This window comes from Artemia franciscana, chromosome 3, assembly GCF_032884065.1.
Source record: "Artemia franciscana chromosome 3, ASM3288406v1, whole genome shotgun sequence".
NCBI lineage: Eukaryota > Metazoa > Arthropoda > Branchiopoda > Anostraca > Artemiidae > Artemia > Artemia franciscana.
This window is the reverse complement of record NC_088865.1, coordinates 50,920,594-50,936,894: the sequence shown is the minus strand read 5'-3', so window position 1 is coordinate 50,936,894 and position 16,301 is coordinate 50,920,594. Positions and strand designations below refer to the sequence as shown.

The 16,301-nt window shown below is 34.6% G+C and overlaps 2 protein-coding genes across 6 annotated transcripts in view; both read left to right on the top strand.

Annotated features, from left to right (window-relative positions):
• LOC136025380 (probable methyltransferase-like protein 25) overlaps positions 1–16,301 on the top strand; it is an 88,290-nt gene that overhangs the window by 50,927 nt on the left and 21,062 nt on the right. For all 5 annotated transcript variants that reach the window (XM_065701366.1, XM_065701362.1, XM_065701365.1 and 2 more), the window contains exon 2: positions 11,350–12,631. In XM_065701366.1, coding sequence (XP_065557438.1) covers positions 12,068–12,631 — 564 coding nt within the window. In that variant the 5' untranslated portion in view covers positions 11,350–12,067. The remainder of the gene's footprint in view (positions 1–11,349; positions 12,632–16,301) is intronic.
• LOC136025558 (uncharacterized) lies at positions 5,982–11,669 on the top strand. Its single transcript, XM_065701587.1, has 2 exons — positions 5,982–6,042; positions 11,350–11,669. Exons 1-2 carry the CDS (start codon positions 5,982–5,984, stop codon positions 11,667–11,669), a joined length of 381 nt encoding a protein of 126 aa, XP_065557659.1.

The window sequence follows — 16,301 nt, the reverse complement described above, 5'->3', positions numbered from 1 at the left end:
AACCAAGTTTATAACTGTCAATATTGTTAAAAGATATCCGTCCAACACTTTGGTATTGCTCAACAGAACTGAATGCTGTGAGTTTTTTCTTAGTTTTTGTAAGTTGGCTATTGTTTTATGTGTTTTTTTTTTGGAATCACTTACTTTTTTTTATTTTATATACTTTTACTTTAATTGACATACTTTTAGAAACTAATATTGCCTTTAGAAAAATGCTAGTCTCTAAGCTTCATGAAATAAAGAAAAAAAAAGTTTTTTCAACTGAAAATAAGATGCAACATTAAAGTTTAAAACGAACAGAAATTATTACGCATATAAGGAGGGTTGCCCCCTCCTCAACGCTTCGCTCTTCACGCTAGAGTTTTCGACACTTTAAAAAAAGTTACTTATTGTTCTAATTAAACGACAGTAAAGAGAAAGCAAGACATATTGAAATTTCGTATAGGAATTCTGGCAAATACACCCAGTGTAAAATTTCCCTGAAAGGTTCACCCCCTTGAAACTTTTCTCTCCATGGAAAATTCTCCCAACAGAAAGTTTTTCCTCCCCTCCCATCCGAGAAATATATGCATACTTCCCAATAAAAAACAAAACAGTGGGTAAATTTTATAACTTAAAAATCTTTCTCCGTGGGCTTTAGGGGGTAACTTCATGTCCAAAGATATAGCTATTGGGCCTTTCAACTATGCTAAAAAAAACCTACCTCAAAATTATAATCGAACTATTTTTGAAAAAAGTGGAGTGGGAGGGGGTGTAGTTGCCCTCCAATTTTTTGATCACTTAAAAAGGGCACTAGAACTAGAATGAACTATCTCCCCACGTTCTAGGCCGACTGGGTCGATGCGATTACCCCTGGGAAAAAAAACCCAAATAGACACGACCTGTGATCTTTCTTCTGGCAAAAATTACAGAATTCCACATTTTTGCAGATATTAGCTTGAAACCCCTACAGTACTTTTTTTTACTCTACTACTTTTTGCTACCATAAGTATTGTATTCATAAAACTTGACAGTTTCATGAAATGTAATTAAACAGATAGAAAGGGTTTCTCAACTAAAGTAAGGAGCAAGTTTAAAACTTAAAATAAATGTAAGTTACTCTGTATGTAAGGGGGACTGCCCCCTTCTCAAGATTTTGTTCATTAAACAAAAGTTTTTTACTGCTTTGAAAAATCTTCTTTTTCCGATTGTATATTTTCTTTAAGTTTTGGAAAAAAGCCAAACTTCACAGTAAAGAGTAGGGAGCTAAGGAGCATACAGCCCCATTCATACAAAAAATATTTGATTCAAATCGGTTCCAAATCTGTTCCTTGCTTTCAGTTGAAAAGCTCTTTTTTATTTAATTTCTGATTGTTTTCCAAATCATACCCAGGCTTAACAAAGATATGATTTGAGGTACTGGTCCCTTAAATTCTTGGTTAATTGCTTATAAAATGTGTAAATCAATAATTTTACGTTGATTAGTACCGTCCTATGTTTAAATAGATAACTTCGAAGACCACACTGCCTTTCCATGACGAAAGTAAAACAGTTCAAAATAGGGATGATACCTTTTTATTGACAGTGAAATATAAAATTATTTAACTGGATATTTCGAACACATATACAGTGTTCATCATCAGCAGTAAAACTAAAAGACATGAATAAAAATAAACAGAATTTATACCTAATAAACTAATTACATATAGTTTATTGCTCTTATTTTTTTCAATGCAACAGCCGAGGCAAATCTCCTTGACCTTTTCAGTTCCGGTTCATTAGATTTAACTGACGTATTACGTGGACAGAGGTCATAGCTCTTAGGTGAAGTGATATTTACTTTATTTGACCTCAGTAAATTATCATAAATTGAGTTCAATCCAAATTCACCTGTATCTCTGTTTATGGAATTATTCTTGAATAGAATTTTTTTAATTTCGATTGTTTCCCTGAAAGTTTGCTTTAAACCTTGGTCCCTAGAAATCAAAGAAACATTTTCAAACAAAATAAAATGATTTGGAAAATTAAAGATATGCTCCGCGAGGGCCGACGTGAAATCTTCAGGTTTGGTATTTTGCTTTAAAGACGATGAAATGGAATTATGATGTTGTAGCAATCTCGTTCTTAAATTCTGGTTAGTACGTCCCACATAAGAGCTTCCACAAGTACATGGAATTTTATAAACCCCACTTTGTTGCTCTACGGAAGTCCGATCCTTTCCAGAATTTAAAAAACTTGCCAAAGTATTACTACCTCTTAAAGCTACCTTTAAACCATTATTTTGTAAAATTCTTTTAAGTTTTTCACTCAAACCTGGAACATATGGTAGAGAACAAAAGATATCTTTCTTTTCTGTTGTTTCCAGAATATCGTCAGAACATTCTAGAAATTTTTTCCTTCTTTTCGAAAAAGTCTGGTCAACTAACCAACCCGGATAATGGTTACTTATTAAAATGTCTTTTAGCAATAATAATTCCTCCTCAATGAATTTTGGAGAACAAATTCTAAAAATGCGGTCAGTTAAAGATATGATTAAACCAATTTTTACTTGGCGGGCATGACCGGAGAAAAAAGACAAAAATCTGTTATTGTTAGTAGGTTTTCTGTAAATCTTAAAATCCAGACTATTTTCATTTTTTAAAAGAAGGACATCCAGAAAAGGAAGTTTATTATCCTCTTCTAATTCTATTGTAAATTTTAAATCCCCTCCCCAAAAATTAAGATGTTCTAAAAAACTTTTTAATTCCTCCACCCCATAATTCCATACTGAAATTATGTCATCCATATATCTCCCCCAAAATTTATGTTTTAAAAAATATGAATGTCCTTCTTTTAAAAAATGAAAATAGTCTGGATTTTAAGATTTACAGAAAACCTACTAACAATAACAGATTTTTGTCTTTTTTCTCCGGTCATGCCCGCCAAGTAAAAATTGGTTTAATCATATCTTTAACTGACCGCATTTTTAGAATTTGTTCTCCAAAATTCATTGAGGAGGAATTATTATTGCTAAAAGACATTTTAATAAGTAACCATTATCCGGGTTGGTTAGTTGACCAGACTTTTTCGAAAAGAAGGAAAAAATTTCTAGAATGTTCTGACGATATTCTGGAAACAACAGAAAAGAAAGATATCTTTTGTTCTCTACCATATGTTCCAGGTTTGAGTGAAAAACTTAAAAGAATTTTACAAAATAATGGTTTAAAGGTAGCTTTAAGAGGTAGTAATACTTTGGCAAGTTTTTTTTTAATTCTGGAAAGGATCGGACTTCCGTAGAACAACAAAGTGGGGTTTATAAAATTCCATGTACTTGTGGAAGCTCTTATGTGGGACGTACTAACCAGAATTTAAGAACGAGATTGCTACAACATCATAATTCCATTTCATCGTCTTTAAAGCAAAATACCAAACCTGAAGATTTCACGTCGGCCCTCGCGGAGCATATCTTTAATTTTCCAAATCATTTTATTTTGTTTGAAAATGTTTCTTTGATTTCTAGGGACCAAGGTTTAAAGCAAACTTTCAGGGAAACAATCGAAATTAAAAAAATTCTATTCAAGAATAATTCCATAAACAGAGATACAGGTGAATTTGGATTGAACTCAATTTATGATAATTTACTGAGGTCAAATAAAGTAAATATCACTTCACCTAAGAGCTATTACCTCTGTCCGAGTAATACGTCAGTTAAATCTAATGAACCGGAACTGAAAAGGTCAGGGAGATTTGCCTCGGCTGTTGCATTGAAAAAAATAAGAGCAATAAACTATATGTAATTAGTTTATTAGGTATAAATTCTGTTTATTTTTATTCATGTCTTTTAGTTTTACTGCTGATGATGAACACTGTATATGTGTTCGAAATATCCAGTTAAATAATTTTATATTTCACTGTCAATAAAAAGGTATCATCCCTATTTTGAACTGTTTTACTTTCCTATGTTTAAATTTGCAATTTCAGTTTTGGATCAAATTTGAACATACTTAAAAAATTGGCAATGAATAGTAATTTTGCTGAAAAGTCCTTGTTAATATTACTACTAAAGAATTTGGGTTGGATGAAAAGGAGCATTATTGTTTGTATGGATGGAAATTCTGTGTGACTTTTGATCTTCTACGTAACTGAAGTCATCACAACTTCGCAATAGGATTTTTTTTATCGATAAATACATTACATATATTCGTTTAAATACATTGAAGTACGTCATATAAATAGAAAAAGAAAAATATTACCATTTAAAAATGCTGAGATTTAAGTTCCTCTCAGTATTTGCCACCCCAAAGAAATTTCCTGGCGGGGCTGAGGATGAACTGCTTTGCCTTTTCCACCTGTGTGCTTTCAGATATGGGAATGCAACATTTTAGCTGTATAAAGAAGGATTTTAATTAATTCCTACTCCCCCTCCCCTACCTCTTTCAATATTTATTTGAAGGAAAAGTAAGCAGTTTGTCCATTAAAATGTACTTTCTACCCTACCCCCACCCATACAATGACTCATCCCCCTTCATTGTAGCTGATATGCAATTACAGATCACCAAACGTAAACTGATTTCATTACAAATAAAGCGAATCAACTTGGTTGAATCCAGTACTGCTATCGTTTTGCATTACTTCTTTTGCAACTGAGAAGCCTAAAATATTGTTATTGATACTTTTGAATCAAATAGCTTCTAAGAATTTTAAATTGATTACAAATTCATCTTCTTCGGGGTAAGGTCGTAGTTTGGTGCCCTAAACCACCTAGACTGTCTCCCGACGACCACTGCTATTTTGGCGTCTACCCCCCTGAAATATTTTCTGCCGGCGCCCATATAAAGGGGACTGATAATTTAGATACCTCTGAATTACTAATCTAAGAGTGAAAATTCCGCTGGTGCATCCTATCCCCTCCCCAAATCCACGCTGTTATTCTATTAAACCTTTATCTGTAGCACCTCTAAGTTTAATCAGTATCATCATATTCAGAAATTTGCTTCCTACAGAACCCAAGCTGATGCCTCTATAATTACCATACTCATTCTTATCACCTTTCTTGTAAACGGGCTTAATTAAAGTTTTTCTTTTAATACAAATTTCTGGTATAATTTGAAAAACAATCAGAAATCGAAGTATTTTTCAAATTAAAGTATGCTAAGGAGAATTTTTCAGGCGGAAACGTATGCAAGACATTTTCCGGTAGGAATTTTCAGCGAGGATAGAATTTTTTTTGGGGGGGGGGGGGATTTTGCGTCGGAGGAGCTGTCCATGGAAGATTTTCTTGAAGGAGGAAATTTTCCACGGAGGGGGATCCAGATTTCCCGGCATTATTTGATAAACGATTCGAAATTAAATGAAAAAAAAAATCCACTGATACTGAGGAGCAACACTAAAACAAAAAAAAAATGTCTTATATGAGATGGGTGACCCCCTCCTAAATTCCTTGCTCTTCACGCTAAAGATTGACCATTTATCCCAATTCTTTAATAACGACTCCTGAAACACAACTGCCGTTTAATTAGAATAAGACACTTTTTTAAAGTACTCTAATACTTTTGCGTAAAGAGCGAGGTGTTTAGGAGGGGGCCACTCTCCTTTTATGTGGAATAATTTCTATTCATTTAAGCTTTAATATTGCTCCTTACTTTCAGTTGAAAGAACTTGTTTGTCTTTTTATTTAGTATTACAATAAACGGGTTATTTTTAAAGTTTCTAGCATGTTTTATAGATGGCATAATAAGTGGTAAAAATGCAGGTTTTCAAGACAGTGTCTTCTGTCATAGGAACACAAAAAAAAAGGAAAAACAAAAATTATAATTCTCAAAGTTTATCTATTACTGATGTTTATTTAAGAGCGAATTTTACAATTGGACTGTGGTTCAAATATTAACCGTCTAACGATTTATCTAGCACACGGTGTGCTAGATCAACTTGCCCCTTGATATGTAACAAGAAAAAGTTGCATAATTAAATTTAATGTGGTCGCAAAAACGGTGGAGATGCTCCAGATAGTGCATGTCTGAAAAATGTATCGTGACCAAAAATGGTGCATGCCTGAAAACTGCATTGTTGCCGAAAATGGTTCAAGTAATTAATTATCTACTTTTGGCTAATTACCGGGCTGTAAGACCGTGAAATAGCTAATGCTATAGGTATCTCATAAGAACCTTATAAATATTCTTTTTTTGCAGCAAGAGTTAAAAATAAAATTGCTTTGTGCAAGATAGGTGTCACATTTGTCAAAGTTGTCAAAGTTTAAAACGTTTTGTCAAAGTTTGTCAAAGTTTAAAACGTGTTCAAATGAGAATTTCTAGGTTTTGTAGGAGAATTGAAGCTAAAATAATATGACTTTTAGTCCTCAAGTTTTAATTGTTGTACCCAGAAGCTAGGGAAACAAATTCAGGGAATAAAAATTTGTCAATATATATTATATCAGTTATGGTCAGACCCCAAGGAAAATTTTGTACCCCTTATTTGCATAATTTACGTTTTTTTCCACCCTTGCATAGCTGATTAACGCTACGTTTACAAAGGCGATGCAGAGGTAAGAGTTAGATTGACTCTAACGTAAGTCAATCTAAAATTTTCTAAATTTTATTTTCTAATTGTTAATCAGTTCATGCCGGAAAATAAGGCTCCCTCAATGTGGTTTCAAACACTATCCCCTGTCCCCACTCTGCACCCGAAGATGCTCTTTCATAACTAATGATTGGAAATTAAAAAAAAATTTATTATTCGTTTAAAACGGCCATTCTGTTTCAGGAGTCGCTCTCAAAGAATTGGGACAAAAAGTCAAAACTTAAGATTAATCAAAAGTAGACGTATACTAAAGTATACGTAGGCTATACTATATACTAGACTATACTTAAGTATAGGTAATAATTTCTGTCTATTCTAAGTTTTGATGTTGCTCCTTAGCCTAATTTCAGCTAATAAACTGTTTTTTAAATTTAATTTATAATTGCTCTAAAAAAATCCCGGGAAATCTGGCTCTTCTCCATGAAAAATGCCTATTCTCACGGAAAAATTCCACCGCGGAAAGCTCTTTTCACGTAAAAATACCTCCCTCAAGGAAATTCCCCCAAGACAATTCTATTCTAGCTGAAAATTCCACCCAGATACTTCCTTGTGGACAATCTCGGGAAAAATTTTCTTGAGCACTTCTATTTGAAAAAAGACTTTATTTTCTGACTGTTTTAAAATAATTCTGGTAATCCCCTTTGTGAAAAGTTTCCCAACCAAAAGCCAGCAAAAGGGTACTCTACAGCAATTTTTTTTTGGGGGGATACAAAAGGAACTTTCAAAACGCATCAAAAGTGTGAAATTGATATCTACTCCCTCATGATTTTTGGGTATATTTCTGGTCCACGCTGTATATTGAAAGTAAAGAAAAACATTAAACCCCAAAATAAGCAGAATTTATTCCATGCAGGGGGGATTGCCCCTTCTTTATCCACACCTCCACCTCAAGGTCAAAGAAACTTCGGAATGTGCTCATTAGATCAGAAATTGAGAGTTCTAGTCCTTTTTTTGAAATCCAAAGGGATTGGTGACCAACAAGCTGTGTCGGGTGATATTTTCCAGGAGAGGTATTTTCCGTGTTTTTCCGGAGGGGGGGGGGGGTAAACGCCGGTCACCGAAAAAGGGACAAGGAAAGTTAAAAAAAAAGGGACCGCTAATATCTTTAGATGCGTCAAACTAGGTACAGAAACGTCTAACAATAAGAAAAAAAGAATTGCAACTGATCAAATGAAGAAAAGAAGGGGAAAATCAGGATTACTCTTCAATAAAACTAAACGTAATTAAAATCTAACCTGCACTACACTGGGTTTTTATTACCTGAATGAGGTGGGAGTAGGTTAAATACTTTTTGGTTCTCTTTTTTTGTGCCGGAGCGGAGGGGGGTCAATTGTTTTTGGTTTTCTTTTTTTTAATATAGTTTCTAGTTTTCTTATCTTTTCTTTTACTGTTCTTGTTTTTCCATTCTTCCGGTTTCGTATTGCTTTGGTTTTTATTCTTTTGTTGCACTAATATAAATGAATAAATAAATCTTAAAACGAGTTCAGCTAAAATTGAATATGCAAATCAAGCTTAATACGGACACAAATATTTTACTATTGTAGCATAAATAAAGCCCAAAACGAACAGAAACTAAATAAAAAATTATAGCAAACTAACATACATGTACTAACATAAATGAATAAATAAACCTTAAAATGAATAAAGCTTTAATAAAATTATACGAATCAAAGGTGAAATGAACAAAAATCAATTTAAAGAAGAGCATGGGTACTGCCTCCTTCTCTAACTGTAAAATTCAGAAACCTACTGCGTCATTGGCGCTTTACCGAAAATGGTGCTTTATTCCAAACATGTTCTTACGTACTTATTACAACACGGAAAATAAAAAGTGGAATTATAGTAAAATAAAATTTTGAACTGATTGGCTTTTCAGCAGTTGACATCATTATATATCAAATATTTACTTTAACTTCCAAGACCGTTCACGACAAGTTCAGTTTCAGTACAAACAAGAATTTAGCTACTGCCTCCTTTCCTAACTTAAAACAAGAGCTAAGAGCTCATATGGCATTTGTGACGAGGCAAGAAGAGCTAAGAGCTCATATGGTATGAGCTCTAATAAAATTCTAAGAATCAATAGATTGATTTAAAAGGAAAATCAGAGGCTTAATGCCGGTCAGGATTTAAAATAAGAGCTCTGAGTCACGATGTCCTTCTAAATATCAAAATTCATTAAGATCCGATCACCCACTCGTAAGTTATAAATACCTCATTTTTTTTAATTTTTCCTCTCCCTTTAGCCCCCCAAATGGTCGAATCTGAGAAACGACTTCATCAGTCAATTTGTGCAGCTCCCTGACACGCCTACCAATTTTCATCGTCCTAGCACGTCCAGAAGCACCAAACTCGCCAAATCACTGAACCCCTCCCCACAACTCCACCAAAGAGAGCGAATCCAGTACGGTTACGTCAATCACGTATCAAGGACATTTGCTTATTCTATCCAGCAAGCTTCATCCCGATCCTCCACTCCAAGTGTTTTCCAAGATTTCCCCCTCCAACTCCCCCCAATGTCAACAGATCTGACCGGGATTTGAAATAAGAGTTCTGAGACATGAACTCCTTCTTAATATTAAATTTCATTAAGATCCGGTCACCCGTTCTTAAGTTAAAAATACCTCAATTTTTCTAATTTTTCCAAATTAACACCCCCCCCCGCTCCTCCAAAGAGAACGGATCCGTTCCAATTATGTCAATCATGTATCTAGAACTTGTGCTTATTCTTCCCATCAAGTTTCATCCCGATCTCTCCACTCTAAGCGTTTTGCAAGATTTCTGTTTCCCTCCTCCAACCCCCTATGTCCCTGGATCCAATTCAAGTTGAAAATGAAGCATCTGAGACATAAGATCCTTCTATATATATCAAGTTTCATTACCCTCCCCCCCCCAATTGAGCTGATCCGTTCCAATTATGTCAATCTCGTATCTAAGGCTTCTGTTTATTTTTCCCACTAAGTTTCATCCCGATCCCTCCAATCTAAGCGTTTTCCATGATTTTAGATCCCCCCCAACTCCCCCCAATGTCACCAGATCTGGTCGGGATTTAAGATAAGAGCTTTGAGACACGATATCCTTCTAAATATCAAATTTCATGGAGATTCGACCAGCCGTTCGTAAGTTAAAAATACGTCATTTTTTCTAATTTTTCAGAATTAAACCCCCCCCCCCAAAGAGAGTGAATCTGTTCCAGTTATGTCAATCATGTATCTTGGACTTGTGCTTATTTTTCCCACCTAGTTTCATCCCGATCCCTCCACTCTAGGGGTTTTTCCAAGAGTTTAGGTTTGCCCCTGTCAACTCCCCCCCACCAATGTCATCAGATCCGGTCGGGATTAAATTAAAAGCTCTTACTCACGATATCCTTCCAAATATCAAATTTCATTAAGATCTGATCAACCGTTTGTAAGTTAAAAATACTTCATTTTTTCTATTTTTTCCGAATTAACTGGCCCCCACCTCCCCCCCCCCAGATGGTAAAATCAGGAAAACGACTATTTCTAATTTAATCTGGCCCGGTCCCTGATACGCCTGCCAAATTTCATCGTCTTAGCTTACCTAGAAGGGTCTAAAGTAGCAAAACCAGGACCGATCGACCGATAGACAGACAGACCGACAGAATTTGCAATTGCTATATGTCACTTGGTTAATACCAAGTGCCATAAAAATCTAAAGCCTACTGCGTCATTGTCGCTTCATTGAAAGGGAATTATATTACAAATATTCTCTTTTCCAGTTATTATAGCATTGAAATGAAAATACATATTACACAATTCAATTTTTTGCTTATTCAATTTTATTTATTGTAAAAAGAATTTTACTTTTTCAATTTTATTTATTCAATTATAATTAAACCTTTAGCCTCCTTATAGCATATTAAACGCTAAATGCATATTAAATGTGTTTAGTAACTTGTGGCAATTAAATGTTTCTCCTTGTACTATAAAAATATTATATTCAGATGCCTACTGGTACAGAAATTTTTAGCCTAATAAGCCACTGCGCGTGTGGGCGGCTCCAGCAAGCAACAAGCTGAACGTAATCGATGAAATCAGGTTCCAATCCGGGTTTTTAGCCTGTTGATAAAACATGTTCTGACTATAACTGGTATGAAAAATAGAGGCAAAAATGATACAATCGATGCTCTGAACCTTTTGGTTAATATTTTTCTTGGATTTAATTAGATCGGTGAGCAGGATAGGTCTGTGAAATGAGTGGCTAAGTTACTTTTTCTAAGAAATTAAAAAATTATAAGGAAGCCCAAATTAATATTGATTCCCACCTCCAAAAAGAGCGTAAAAACTGACAGCAATTACTGTGATTGTAAAGGTATTGCAACCCTCTTGACCTGATTTGTTTTTGCTAGAATGTCGTTTGTACTTTGCTGAAAGTAAAACTATTGCTGCAAGATAATCTATTTCTGTAACACTGTCATTCCTAGGGTCACTAGCCAGCTATATTACGGAGTTTCAACAACCCTCCCCCTCCTCCAAAAAATCCTTGTTTAAAACACCTTAAGATAAAAAAATTCCATGATACGATCCTGTATTGTATACCTGCTCATTAACTTGTCTTTTTGCAGTTTGTTTCTAAACAAGTTCAATTTTGGTGCCTACTAAGTTAACCCAATTCTGGGAAGGATATTCAATTAGTCATGCCGCAGTTCTTCTCTTTTATTTTGTAAATCAACCCCCCTTGACATAAGAGGTGTGCACGTGACGACTGCACAATCCTCTGTTTCTTCTATGAATTATAGAGAACGGTTTCTGAAGTTAACTCTCTTAAAAAAAAGTGTCTTGTAACTTTTTTTTCTAGGTTATGTAGAAGGTTTCCACGACGGTGAAGCTGAAGGCAAATTGGCTGGTGAAAAAATAGGTCTTGTTCATGGTTTTGATATTGGTGCTGAATTTGGTTACTATAAAGGAGTGGCTTCAGTTTGTCTTTCCCAAGATTCTAGTCAAAGTGCCAAAAAAGTTGCCAGTGATATAGTAGCATTATTAGATAAAGTCAATGTTTTGGAATTTACTGAAGAAAGTGAAGTGTTAACTTTGGTGCGAAGCAAGTTTAAAAAACTTTCAGTTTTTATGGGCTTTAAATGTGTTAGTACGAGTAATAGTTCTGATCGCGATTTTTGATGTATCAAGATATGCTATAATCCCAACTAAGCAGATCAAGATTGGGAACATAGTTTCCAGGGTAGATTCTATTGCTATCAAAATAAAATAAAGGCAAGTTGCAACTTAAGAATACTATCCGCTAGCCAAGGATTCAAATTTTGCTTTCATATTGAGGTTTATGATTACTTTAATATTGGTTCTTTAGTTTACCAACCGAAACATTTCTGTTAATTAACTAATGTATTTTCGTCGCTGGCTACTATGTGCTAAGTTTTGTGCAAAACGGGAACACATTTCAGTATGTTACCAACAATTCATCACAGTATTAGTGCGAGTACTCCATCACCTACGCTGTCCACAGCCTACTAAGATTAGTTGTTAGACAATAATATTTTCAAAAGCTCTATTCTCTGAACATGTCAGTAAACGAAGTAAGAGCTGCTTTGGAAAATGTTGCTGATTTCCTTGAAAACTACTCTGTTTTGGCAAATTGCCACATGGTTCATTATTTCAGCCATGAATATCATAAAACGGTATTAACGGATGAAATGAAATTATCTTTAGATTGTATCCATAAGCCAGGAGACATTCCTTTGTTTTTAATGAAGCAAGCATCATTCAAAAGTGACTTTCAGTTTTCTAATGTGAAAACTTTGACTAAAAACTATCTTGAAAACTTTTTATCGGGTATTAGAAATAATTCGTTTTTGTCTCTTTCAAAGATATTCCAGGTTGAATCTTTAGAAAGAGCTTTTGAATTTAATCCAGTTGGTGACAAGAAATCCTACGAGATTCAGCATGTGTGTAACATTCTACTTTCAAAGTGGAAAAGAGAAGATTTGGATAGTGTTCTGGATATTGGATCAGGAAAAGGACTTTTAGGACAAACGCTTTCTGCTATTAGTGGTTGGAGAGTTGTGGGACTTGATGTTATGAATTTGAATGAAACAGAAAATACGACAAGAGAGAAATATGTCAAGGTTAGTTGATATTTCTCCTTGTTGAATATTTGAATATTCAGTAAAACTTAAGAACGCTCTTGGAATAAAATTAGATTTCCTGTAGAACTGGAAGTAATTATTTCTCTTCTGAACTATAGGATTCTGTCATACTTACCTGTGTGTCCTTAATTTATTTACTCCGTATATGAAAGGGTCTGTCCCCCCTCAACGCCCCCTCTTTACGCTAAAGTGTGACTCTTTCTCTCAACTCTACTTTTTAAAACAGTAAAAAACTTTAGTGTAAAAAGCGGGGCGTTGAGGAAGGAACAGATCCTTTCATATACGGAGTAATTTCTTTTCGTTTTACGTTTTAATGTCACTCCTTACTTTCAGTTAAAAAAAAAATTTAATTTAATTTCTGAACGTTTTTGGATTAATGCATGTTTTGATTTTGGCTCTCCGCACATGAACAATTAAAACGAAATTTGCATATTAATTTACTTTTAAAACTTTAACTAAAAACTATCTTGAAAACTTCTTATTAGGTATTAGAAATAATTCTTTTTTGTCCCTTCCTGGTTGAATCTTTAGAAAGAGCTTTTGAATTTAATCCAGTTGGTGACAAGAAATCCTACGAGATTTAGCATATGTGTAACTTTCTACTTTCAAAGTGGCTCCTCGATAAACTATAAACATCAACTTCCATCAGCTCACATTGAACGTCGAGCCGGTCTATATTATATATACTTTGTCACGAATAAGCCACTTTTAACCACCACCTTCTTTTGTAGCTTTTTAGCTCAGTTGTGCTGCCACACTGTGCTGCCACATTTATGTGCAACACTGGAAAATTCTTAAGAATGCTGATAAATCAAAACTCTGATTAGTCCTATTCTGCGTCACAGATTATCTTTATCTTCTTCGATTATTATTATTAATTATCATTATTATTATTATATATATTATTATTATATTATTATTATTATTACTATATATTATTATTATATTATTATTATTATTATTATTATTATTAAATTATTATTATTATATTATTTTCTTCGCTTCCCCCCTTGAACCCGCAACTTCTATCTTCCTAAATCATTTCAGCATTGCTGATACCATAAATTTTCCAAAGAAAATTTATATATTTATATAAATTCCAAATTTATGTGCTGTCACCCAATGGATTTAGAATTGTCCACGCTGTATCGATTAGTTGCGGGGAAAACTAAACTAGATGTATATTCAACGCCATCCAACGCTATTGATCAACCTCGGGGCTTGTAGAGATAATTTTACGCTCTTCACAACTTGCGAAGAGCATAAAATTAAGCATCGGACTTGTGAATCACAAGTCCGATGCCTAAGTTTAATTAAATGATAAAAATCAAGTCTTTTCAACTGAAAATAAGGAGCAACATTAAAACTTAAAACAAACAGAAATTATTGTGTATATGAAGGGGATTTCCCCCTCCTCAACACCTCGCTCTGCACGTTCAATTTTTTTTAAGTACTTTTAAAAGCTTCTTATTGTTCTAATTGAACGACCCTTGTATTTCACGAGTCGTTCTAAAAGAATTTGCGCAAAATTCAATATTTAGCGTAAAGAGCAAGTTGTTGAGAAGGGAGTAATCCCCTTCATACCCTTAATAATTTCTGTTCGTTATAAGTTTTAATGTTGCTCCCTACTTTCAGCAGAAAAAACTTGATTTTTTCATTTAATTTTTGATCGTTTTTTAAATAATGGCCCCCGGAGAAATCGCCCTCCCCACGGATATATCTTCTAGATAATTCAATCCCGGTGAAAATTTTCCCCGCATAATTACGCTTAACCACTCCATGCGTAAAATTCAGACGGAAAAAGAGAGAGCAAGACACTATCTCACACTGAAAATAACGAATTCAGTTACTTTGTAAAGGATTATTTTGAAACTAATTTTATCGGATGTTAGGTCAGCTGTTTGACAGCATGGTGAGTAATAAACTGATTTGATTTTGGACTTTGGCTAATTGTCCATATTTGTTGATAATGTAAATTCGTCGGTGTTCAATCTAATCTTAAAGAAGGAGTAAGTGATGAAGTTATTGCTAACCATGCTGTTGCTTTTTTCGATGAGAAGTCTATTATGGCGGCTAAAATAGAACTTTGGTCTCGTGTTTTCGAGGGTGAACGTGTGCAAAGACGCCAAGGCGATCAAGCTAATTACCGTCACATTAAGGGCATGATGGAAATCTTCCAGAACTGCGACAGTGAAAATTTGTCTTTGCCTACATACGTGATTATTTTGCCTACCGAGGTTCCTGTTATTCCGGCTGTGGCTTATTCTAGCTTCGCCTCAAAGCGTGTAAGTATTGGTTCAGAACTTAAGCAAATTCGTGAGAAGATTTCGTCGTATGATCTTAAATTCCCCCCTCTTAGCAGCCCTGGCCCTCAGTCATTGAATCACGATCTGACGACCGTTGTTATTTCTAAAGTCCCATCGGAACTAAATGATCCTGCCAAGCGTCGCGAAATAATAGACTCTATTCCAGGTCATGAATGTATTCATAGCATTAAGCCCTCTGGCGATAAGCTGGTGGTACGTATTGACAAGATTGCTGCAAGGAACTTTTGCAATGCCGTTCCGTCTGTAATGAGAGATTGTGACGTCAAAGTAAAAGAAACGAAATATATTGGAATCATTAAAGGTATACCGACCAATTTTGATGAGGGGATGTTAATTGATTGCGGTAATATTACTCATGCGAAACGAATAGGCAATTCTTTGGCTGTTAGAGTGTTTTTTGAAAACGCTGTTGCGCTCGCTAATGCACTTCGACTTGGTATGAGATATATCGAGTTTACGAATTCCAACGCCCACCCAAATGCTGTTATAATTGCCAATCATCAAATCACTTAAAATCAAATTGTCATAAAGAAAAATGCTGCTCCCATTGTGCAGGGAAACATGAATCCTCGCCTGATTCTCCGTGCCAGGCTGCACCAAAATGTCCGAACTGTCAAGGCAATCATGTGTCATTCTCAATGAAATGCCGAATTCTTCGTGAACTTCTGTCGAAACGATCGTCCTATGCAAGAATTAAATAAAAAAAACAAGTTTTTCAACTGAAAGTAAGGAGTGACATCAAAACTTAAAACGCACAGAAATTACTTCGTATATGAAAGAGGCTGCTTCCTCATCAACGCCCCGCTCTTTACGCTAAAGTTTGACTCTTTCTCTTAATTCTTCTTTCTAAAACAGTAAAAAACTTTAGCGTAAAGAGCGGGGCGTTGATGAGGAAGCAGCCTCTTTCATATACGAAGTAATTTCTGTGCGTTTTAAGTTTTGATGTCACTCCTTACTTTCAGTTGAAAAACTTGTTTTTTTTATTTAATTTCTGAACGTTTTTGAATCAATGCATGTTTTGATTTTGGCTCTCCGCAGAGGAATAATCAAAACGAAATTTGCATATTTTTTTTTTTTTTTTTTTGGCTCAATGGCTTTCTCATAATTTTGATCGAATGATTTTGAGAAAAAAAGAGCGGGGGGCGAAGCCTAGTTGCCCCCCGATTTTTTGGTTGATTAAAAAGGCAACTAGAACTTTTAATTTTTTACGAACCTTTTTATTGGTAAAAGATTTACGTAACTTATAAATTAGCTTACGTAAAGAACTTTTGTATTCTCATGTTTTTATTACATATATGAGGGGATTCGCCCCATCGTCAGTA